The 10,458-nt window shown below is 36.2% G+C and overlaps 1 protein-coding gene across 1 annotated transcript in view; it reads right to left on the bottom strand.

Annotated features, from left to right (window-relative positions):
• Positions 1-9,078, bottom strand: part of LOC116176984 (medium-chain acyl-CoA ligase ACSF2, mitochondrial-like) — an 18,815-nt gene extending 9,737 nt beyond the window's left edge. The window contains exons 1-2 of the mRNA XM_031495836.1: positions 8,803-9,078; positions 8,457-8,760 (exon numbers count right to left, since the gene is read on the bottom strand). Of these exons, the coding sequence (XP_031351696.1) occupies positions 8,457-8,760; positions 8,803-8,837 (339 nt within the window). The 5' untranslated portion in view covers positions 8,838-9,078. The remainder of the gene's footprint in view (positions 1-8,456; positions 8,761-8,802) is intronic.
• Positions 9,079-10,458: the final 1,380 nt, after the last annotated feature.

Below are 10,458 nucleotides of genomic sequence, written 5' to 3'. Positions count from 1 at the left end.
GTGTAAATTTCACGCCCGAAGAGAAAAAGTAAATCGCGGAATCTTAGTTAAAAATTTGTCAAGCGTATTGTGCTATGAAATCATCCACATAGTGTGGAAATTAAAATTATACGTGGACATTACGGATCAAATATAAAGCGATAAGTAAATTCGAGCGATAATAGCTGTGTGATATGAACCCTTGTTCTTAAAGAAAAATAATACGAGCGCATTTTTGGCATCTATCCGACGGAACAAATTTGAACGTTTCACTCATTTGCCGTTGTGTTAAAATTTACTATTGTGCCTCTTTGGAATATAACCATCAAAGTTTTTTAAGTGTGGATAGCCGTTTTCATCAAAGTAATGTGTTTTAAAAGTTCAATGTAATAGTTTGTTATGAAAAAACTTCTTTAAATCGACCAAAAAATCAGGCAAATTAATTCACGAACTTACGCAAATTAAGGTGTTCACATCAATAAAATTTCACTGTGGGATTATACCTACAAAACTACATGTTTTTGGAAAATCTCGTCTACCTTCTACAAGGAAAATAACCTACTCAACAGCGAGCCAAGGATTTTTCAACGGTAATCATCAGCTATATAAAAAAGAAAAAAAAAAAGGAAAACAATCGACGACGTAAAGTTGGCATTCCAAAAGTTGCAGTCTACCCCATCCATCAATCAACTAGCATGTAAAGGGCTTTCCAATCTTCATCGAAGTCCTGGATTTTTTAAAGGTTAGTCTATTTTTCATTGTAATAAAAATAAAGTCAATTTGTGTGTATTTATATGTTTTATGATATGTTTTAATCGATTGTTTATTGAATCAATTTACTTAAAGAAGGTAATTAATTATATTTGAAATAGTGGAATTTGTATCAAGGAAAATTCAGTATAAAAAATAATATTCACCTCTTCAAGGGAGAGAACATATTGTGAGTTGGCCACCAGAACTAATAATATTCAATTTTTTGATAGCTTAATAAGGTTTTAGTCATAGTTCCCAATTTTTATAATATTGATTGTAAAGATCGCAATTTTCTGGAATGCATTGGATTTTGTATTAAAATAAATGAATGAAATTATGGCCATTGAGTTGATGATTTTTCAACGAGAAGTTAGATGAGAAGTAGAGTAATTAACACCAGTAAAAAGTGAATTAGATTCCTGATTTTTCGATGGAAGTAAGACAGTAGAAATTTTGTGTGTAAGTATTTGAGCTAGTCGGAAGCGAGGTAAAGATTTTGTGATTTTATTAAGAATTAGCGAATTTTGGTGAGATAAGCTATCCAAAAGGGTTGATTAGGTGAGAGAGGAAAGAAGGGAGAAGCGGGTACGTGTACCTGAGGTGGTTGTGTTTGTCCGTAAAAAGAAAGCACCGTCACAAATGTCGCCCAAAAGTGGAGCTCGAATTAGCGCCCTGAAAGAATCTCATGTTTAATACGTACGTTTGTTTTGATAGCGGTTTTTGATCCCGGAGGAAACGTGTTATTGTTGTACTAGGTCGCGGAAGATTAGGAATTTGTTTTGTCAGCAGTTAAGACGCGATTTATATAAACACCATACAGGGGCGTATCAAGGAACGGATTTGAAATTTTTATTGCGGTTTTGAAGTAATTTGTGGACATTTTATTATTGATTTAAAGGGTAGTAGTTGAGCGCTACGGTAGAAATAAATATTTCAAAGAGGCGATCAGAATTGCTGGTAACTTTCAAACAATTTGGCGCAAATTATTGTTGTTTATTTGAAAATACAGGTGGATACGAAGGTAAGTCCCTTGTTTTATGGAACTACGTTCAGGATTCAAGAAAGCCACGAGGAAAATACCTAAGAAAATGGAAGCGAAAAACCAAGAGAGCCAAACCGTAGTGGAGGCGCAACCATTCTCACCGGAGAGCCAAGATCTTTTCGGAAGCTACGAGATGCCACAACCCAGCCATGGAGGGGGTGAAACCAGCCACCAGGAAGTACAACCAGGTGAATTAAACCGAAGCCTGGGGGAACCCATAACAACTATGCAACCTCAAACCACCAGCGGACCTGGAGAAATACTACGATTAACTAATATGATAGAGATGATTATCCAACAGTTAGGAGAAGGACAACGAAAAGTGGGTGAAGGGCAACAGAAAATAGAAGGAGCCCTACAAGCAACCAAAAGAGACCTACAACAACAAATAGGAGAAGGACAACACAGAATGGAAGCGATACGGCAGGAACTAAGGTCTACACAAGCTCAATGGGAGAGAAAAATTCAAACCGACTACAACCAGCTCAGAGAAGAAACCCAGGTGGGAATCAAAGAAAATAAATTGGAGATTCAAGCGACGAGAGCTGAAATGGAATACAGCCAGAAGAAAGCCTATGAGAAGGGGGATGAGAAGCTGGAAATGCACACGACTAGAACAACAAGCAAGTTTGAAGAACAAGAGGAAATAATTCAAGACATTCAGGCCAAACATGGGAATTTCAAGGAGCGAGTCAAGGATGCAATTGTGGAAATTGAAGGAAGTATGAAGAAAAACGAAGAGCGAATTGACCATCAGGATGAAGAAATAGGAATCATCAAGGCGAATTTAGAAGCTCGCCCAGCCAAGGAAACCAATTCCCATCCAGCAATTATTTACAAGGCGGATCATTTACTTCACCAGAAGCCTAAGAAATTTGACGGCAACATTTGGACTATCCATCCAGTCAGCTTTTTGGAAGGACTGGAAAATTATTTAAGACATTTCGATAAAAAAGATGAAACCAAGTTATCATATGCCAAGGAAATGGTGGAAGGGAATGCCAAAGCATGGGCTGATTTGAATCGTAACAACTGGAAGACTTGGGAGGAATTTAAGGACGCTTTTATCAAGAACTACTGGTCTGAAGAGGTACAAGGCAAAATACGACTTCAAATAGCTACACCCAGACTATATCAAGCGAAATTTGGAAAGTACACCGACCATGTTTGGTTTTGGGTAAATAAGACCAACCACTTGCAACCTCCAATGAGAGAATCCCAGCTTGTCGACGCTTTATCCCGACATTTTCCAAGAGAGGTGGAGCACATCCTCATAGGATCAGCAGTGAACACCGTCAAACAGCTTATCAACACTCTTGAACGAATCCAAACCTCAAATCAAGAAACCAGGCCAAGATATAATGGACCAAATAGAAGTCAAGAGAACACCAGAGAGGAGCCAGAGAGGCAAGAGCAGAGAAGACAAATAAACTACATACGAGGTGGATACAACAACTTCAACAATTACAGAAGAGGAAGGGGCAATTACGGACCAAATAGAAATTTTGAAGTGAGAAGGAGAGCAGAGGCTCCCCAGCCGGAAAACTACCAGACCAGGGACCAGGAGCTCCACTAGTCCCTCAGACATCACGAAGATCTCTGGAGCAAACAAGTTTATTAACCAGCGTTCACAATTATTTCCAACGATTACGACAAAAACCTACTAACACAACAAATGAAAAACAAATTCAAGATAATAAAATCACATCAATTGGAACAATCAAACATCAAGAAAGAAATTATGAAGAGGAAAAATTAAACAACTTTATTGAAGATCTTAAACAAATTCAACCAGAAGAAGAGGATGAAGAAAACATTTTGAACAACAATGAACAACAAAATTTGAGCGACGATGAAAAGGAAGAGGAACCGATACTAATGAATCAAATTCAAGAAAATTATCAAGATGATGAAGATTTTTTGAGCGATCAAGAAGAAGAAGCAGAGATTATTGATGACGGACAACCAATTATAATAGGAAAGCTGGAGGGGGTGGAACAACAGTTATTATTGGACACCGGTAGTCAAGTCAGCGTGGTTTCCGAAGAAGTTTTTGAATTTATACAAAGAAAAAATCCAAGAGTTATCACATTACCAGTTAGTGGAATCACGATTCAAGGAATTACTGGGAAAATAGTAAAGGTTGTCAACCAAGCCCTACTCACCTTACAGATTCAAGACAGTACACATGAACATAAATTTTTGGTTGTGAAGAAATTAGAAACAACAGCAATATTAGGCACCGATTGGATGAGAGACAAGAAAGCCAAGATTGATATGGACAGGGATGAAGTTTATTTTCAAGACAATGATGTCGATTACTACATTCGGTTTCAAGGAAGAAGTTTGAAAATTAGAACAGCAAATCTTCAAGTAAATCAGCCTACGGGAAGTAGAGAAGAGAATGAAGTCATCGAAGAATTGATTAGTCAATATGAAGATATTTTTTCAACCAAGCCAGGATTAGTCAAGAATTTTGTCTGTCAACTCAAAATTAAGGAAGCTACCCCATTTTTCAAGAAGAGTTATCCAATACCATTTTCCAAAAGGGAGGCTGTAGACCAAGAAATACGAAGAATGTTAGACAACAATATTATTGAGAGATCATCATCACCTTTCGTCAATCCGATTGTCATAGTGAATAAACCTGTGAAGTATAAACCGGGAGATCTGGTACTTTTAAGAACACATTACCAATCAAGTGCTGTGAACAAAGAAATAAGAAAATTTTTCCTACTTTATGAAGGACCGTTTGAAGTGGTTGAAGAAATAGAAGTTAACGCTTATAGGTTGAAGAAGCCAGGCACAGGTACGAATAGGGGTGTTCATAACGTAGTTAATTTGAAAAGGTATATAAAAATTCCCCCGGAACCTCAGTTAGTGCAGGTAGTCCAAAACATAGATATAGGCTAGAAGTTTTTTAGAGTTTTTAATGGTTTTGTGTGTGGGAACCAAGTTATTTTGTTAGTTTTTTAGGTTTTTATCTAGTTTATCCCTATCAGTTTTGGGAAGAAAGTTTTTGTTTTCGTTTTTGTATCAAGGAACCAGTTTTAGGTTCCTTTCTATTTCATTAGATTTTGTAATCCCCGTGTAGGGACGGGAGTAGCATGCTACATGTAGAATATTCCTACTGCAGAGGACACTGCATGTCGTAAGAGGCGACTAATCAACAGTCCAAGCCCCCCCCCCCCCATTGTTTCCCTTGATTTGGGACATTTTTGTCTACTACCTTTGGCTATAGTGAAGCCTCGTGTTTCTTTCTTTTAAGGAAAATATTTTTTAATGAGTACAAAATCTTACAATCCTGAGGAATTGGGATTTCTCCATTTTATAATATTGAATACTTTTATATACTGTCTAATATATCTTGCCCTCCATAAGTGCAATAGTGATGCTTTTTTATATTTTCTCATTATTTGTCTTATATTTGACCCTCCTTAGCAACAGTGATGCTTTTTTAGGATTTAGGATTTTTCTTATATTTGAGATTTTTGGGATTTAGTTTAGGATTTGTATATACGTTTTTCCACACACAAAAGTAGGTTAGTATTATGGACTACTTGACATGCTAGATTATTATGCGTTGACTTCTATAGGATTTTTTGATATGAGTATACCGATTGTTGACATATTTTTTCTCGATTTGTGATTTTATGGATTTTGTCCTTTTTGAACGGTCAGGAGGCGAGCTTAAGAGCTACTCTCCAGCTATGGAACCGTGTTGTGAGGGAGTTTTTGAGTTTCGTGAAAGGGTTTAGAGTCTTTGAAGGTGATGCCACCAGGAATGGTGAAGGTCCTCCCACATTTTTAGATGTTTGTGGATAGTTTTGTGAAGAGTGGTGCTGGACAGACGATTGTTTTAATATTTTACGAGTTAGGATGAGTTGAAGGTTCCCTTCGTAGGTCCTTCAGACCGCCCCGCTTTTCGGGAATCGATGTAACATTTAGGAGGTTGCTACCCCTATTTCAAGACCAACACTTCTTAGTTGGGTGCTTATGTTGTGGCGTCATAAGTACAGTTTTTTTTTTATGTAGTACCAGAGGTAGGTTCTTTCTACGGTACTACATGCCAATTTTTTCCTTCTTCTATGAGACAATTTCAATGGTTTTTGTTGGAACATTTTGATAGTAGGCGTGTATATTTTTAACATTTTGATATTTTGTAAAACATTTTTCTGGTTCTGAGTAGAATCTTGTTTAGAATTTTTGTGTGAAAATTTTTTTTTATATCACCCATTTTTTATTTTGTTGTTTTCCCAACTCATCATGCTTCTTCGTTTAAAAAACAGAAGGGGGTACTGTAACGGGTGGAGTAACGGCCGGTCGAAATTTTGCAATTTTTTCGGATATCGATTTGGATTTGTACTAAAATTGGATAAACCTTTCTTCCTTTTGGGGATAAAACTTTTTTCGCTTTGTAACTATTGTAGTATGACATCATGTTGGGTTCATTGTATTAAACTTCCTTGTGCCGCGATTCGCAATAAATGGGATCACAGAAAATTCTCAGTGCAAAACAGGATGCAGATAACGAATAAATATCGGATTTCTTTAGATAAGCTTTTTATCATTGAGTCACCAGCCAAGCTTGGGAAAGCTGGTTTTGCAAACGCTGAAAAAATTAGTTGATAAGTATTCCCCAGTTAATTGGTTTAGATGGAGGCCATTGTATGAGAAGTACCAGTAATAAAAAAGATCAGCCATTTTGCAACGATTAAGGGGCGTGAATATGTTAGGAGAGAGTTAAGAGGAAAAAATTTTAAAAAAGAGATTGGTACTGCATAGCCGGGCCGAAGAGATCGTAAATTTTCAATCGCGTGCATTAAGCACCAAATAAGTGATTCCGTTTAAGTGACGGTCGATATTAGTCAGAGTTTAAGTACAGTTTTGCACCATTAGTTAAAACGTGAATTTTCCATTGGGTAAATTTCACGCCCGAAGAGAAAAAGTAAATCGCGGAATCTTAGTTAAAAATTTGTCAAGCGTATTGTGCTAGGAAATCATCCACATAGTGTTGAAATTAAAATTAGACGTGGACATTACGTATCAAATATAAAGCGCTAAGTAAATTCGAGCGATAATAGCTGTGTGATATGAACCCTTGTTCTTAAAGGAAAATAATACGAGCGCATTTTTGGCATCTATCCGACGGAACAAATTTGAACGTTTCACCCATTTGCCGTTGTGTTAAAATTTACTATTGTGCCTCCTTGGAATATAACCATCAAAGTTTTTTAAGTGTGGATAGCCGTTTTCATCAAAGTAATGTGTTTTAAAAGTTCAATGTAATAGTTTGTTATGAAAAAACTTCTTTAAATCGACCAAAAAAATCAGGCAAATTAATTCACGAACTTACGTAAAATAAGGTGTTTACATCAATAAAATTTCACTGTGGGATTATACCTACAAAACTACATGTTTTTGGAAAATCTCGTCTACCTTCTACAAGGAAAATAACCTACTCAACAGCGAGCCAAGGATTTTTCAACTGTAAACATCAGTTGGCATTCCAAAAGTTGCAGTCTACCCCATCCATCAATCAACTAGCATGTAAAGGGCTTCCCAATCTTCATCGAAGTCCTGGATTTTTAAAGGTTAGTCTATTTTGAATATTTTCATTGTAATAAAAAATAAAGTCAATTTGTGTGTATTTATATGTTTTATGATATGTTTTAATCGATTGTTTATTGAATCAATTTCCTTAAAGAAGGTAATTAATTATATTTGAAATAGTGGAATTTGTGTCAAGGAAAATTCAGTATAAAAAATAATAGTCACCTCTTCAAGGGAGAGAACATATTGTGAGTTGGCCAACAGAACTAATAATATTCAAATTTTTTGATAACTTAATAAGGTTTTAGTCATAGTTCCCAATTTTTATAATATTGATTGTAAAGATCGCAATTTTCTGGAATGCATTGGATTTTGCATTAAAATAAATGAATGAAATTATGGCCATTGAGTTGATGATTTTTTCAACGAGAAGTTAGATGAGAAGTAGAGTAATTAACACCAGTAAAAAGTGAATTAGATACCTGATTTTTCGATGGAAGTAAGACAGTAGAAATTTTGTGTGTAAGTAATTGAGCTAGTCGGAAGCGAGGTAAAGATTTTGTGATTTTATTAAGAATTAGCGAATTTTGGTGAGATAAGCTATCCCAAAGGGTTGATGAGGTGAGAGAGGAGAGAAGGGAGAAGCGGGTACGTGGACCTGAGGTGGTTGTGTTTATCCGTAAAAAGAAAGCACCGCCACACAGTCATTGATTTTCCACTGCTGAACACAATTAATTATACAAATACTTGCGCTGTATGCAGATAGAGATTACGATTATATAATGTTACGAAAGATTTAGTTGATACTGGCTGGTTATTGGTTTATTAACCATACCAAAACAGCAATTATTAAAATGCAAAATGAAATATGAGATTATTTATTTCCTTGACGGGCTTCAAAAGATTTAATTAAAGTCAGTAGGAACTTTCTCATGTAAACCAGAATCGGTTACATGAAGATAAGGAGAAGATATCTATGCATTTATCATGCACAAATTAAATATGTGTTTAATCTATCTACTACCTAGCACAGTTGGAGTGGTACCGCATTTAGTTTAGAAATAAAGTTAAAAGTTTTCGGGAATTTTATTTTTCGAAAGGGCGTGCGGGGGTTGTGATTTATACCAACCGTTATAAGTCCAATGCGAGCCGCGGCAAAAAACACAATAATCCACTCAGGTACATTTGGCGCCCACAATCCAATTTTATCACCCTTCCGTAAGCCCAAGCTAAGAAAACCATTCGCCAATTGACTTGACCGCTCCAAGACTTCCCTGTATGTTATCCTTTGGTTATCACAAACCGATACTATTGCATTAATTGCCCCATATTTACGCGCGGACTCTTCAACCAAGTCACCAATTGTCATATACTTTAGAGGCTCCTTTCCGGGGTTGTGTACGTAGCTCAAGCGTTCATATCTCGGTCTTGAACTGTAGGAAATGAATTTTGTTATAAAATAAAGCATCCCTCACCAATCGCCATTTTGTTTTAAACTTGTCGAATTCATTGGTCTTGTGTTTGACCCAGCCTCAAAATTCACTTTTCCGATAGGTATTCCAGTATTGCAGAGTATTTCTAACAAACGCACTATACGACTTATTAAAACAGATTCATTACTTCAGTCACCTAAAATCGATATTTGTGACGTTAGTTTGACCCGATACGATAACAGTTGCTTCCTTATCAAACTCTATATAAAGTTCACCAGCACTGGTCAAAATACACACTCATTTACGCGAGGCTAGGGTTTCACCACTTCGTATAGTACAGGAAACCGTGTGCTTACGCAGATAACAATTTTCGGTATTTGTTACGTATCTCTTATCAACTTATCAACTCTATACGAAAGATTGATTCAAGCGATTGTATACTTCGATTGCGTTCACCAGTACCAAAAATTATTGAATTTATTATCTGAAGATGTCCATGAACCTAGCAAACCTAGCAGAGCAAGGTCGGCAGAACAATTAAACATATTTGATAATTAGGTGCTAATTAAGACCCTATTCCCGAAATAAATGCTCCTTTTTAAATTTAAATTATGACGTGTCTGCCAGGTTCATATGAACTCAGCAGACCACTACCTTATTCTGAATTCTATATTTTGGATTACGATACGAGTGTGGACAGGGTCCACGCGTACTTAGGCCTCAAATTCGGGCCCTTTGTACTACCTGCCTGACTAGGGTCGTCCGACCCCTCAACGTCTAAGCTAAGCCTTGTCCGGCCAGGATTCCCCCAACATAGATCGTCTCAGTTGGACTAGAGCGGGACATTCACAAAGTATGTGGTGTGCCGTCCATTACCAGCACTAGAGGGCCATCAAAGAAGATTTGCATTTAAAAGCTTTTGGATTTTATCCAGTTAGAGGTTTCGATCATACTGAATTGGTGTTCACTTTTGATTGGCTGTCGTTTGATTCTAGAATTTTTTGCATAATAAAGACGGAAAGTTGGAAAAATAAAACCCGCATCTTATTCAATAATCTACGATGCCACGGAATTTTCTAAAACAAAAAGATATCCAGTTATCAATTAGCAGAAGTTCGAAATGGATTTTATAATCGACTTGTTTACTGTCTTGCAGTTAATGGTGACTTATTCGAACATTTATTATAAATTGTTATATTAGGAAACCGTTTTTAGTAATTTGGTCTTTCTTATGTTGAATTCGCTGTCTAAATATAATACTTTTTGATAGAATTTGATTTGATTTATAGCAGACATTCCATGGCACGACGGATATTGGCGTCGTTTTTGTATCATAAAATTCCATGGCAACACAGATTATTGAAAATGATGGGGGTTTTATTTTTCCAATTTTCCGTCTTTATTATGCAAAAAATTGAAAACTAATACGGTTGATTAAGGTAAAAAAATTTTTTCTACAAAAAACCTTAATACATTTTTGCTCTAAAATAATGTGGGGAGCCAATAATTGCATGTTGTGAATTTTACATTGAAATCCCTATGATGCGTAACGCAAGTCACCACCCTGTATAGTAGAATTGATAACAGTACTTAAACTACCGAAACCAATAACAAAAAAACAAAACAAACAAACAAAAATGATCTATCAGCCTTCTTGTTTACATATTGGACACACATAAGATTTATCAAATAAATTTG

Source organism: Photinus pyralis, unplaced genomic scaffold (assembly GCF_008802855.1).
Source record: "Photinus pyralis isolate 1611_PpyrPB1 unplaced genomic scaffold, Ppyr1.3 Ppyr1.4_LG7, whole genome shotgun sequence".
Classification (NCBI taxonomy): domain Eukaryota; kingdom Metazoa; phylum Arthropoda; class Insecta; order Coleoptera; family Lampyridae; genus Photinus; species Photinus pyralis.
Note: the sequence above shows the minus strand (reverse complement) of the source record. Positions and strands in the feature narration are given on the sequence as shown.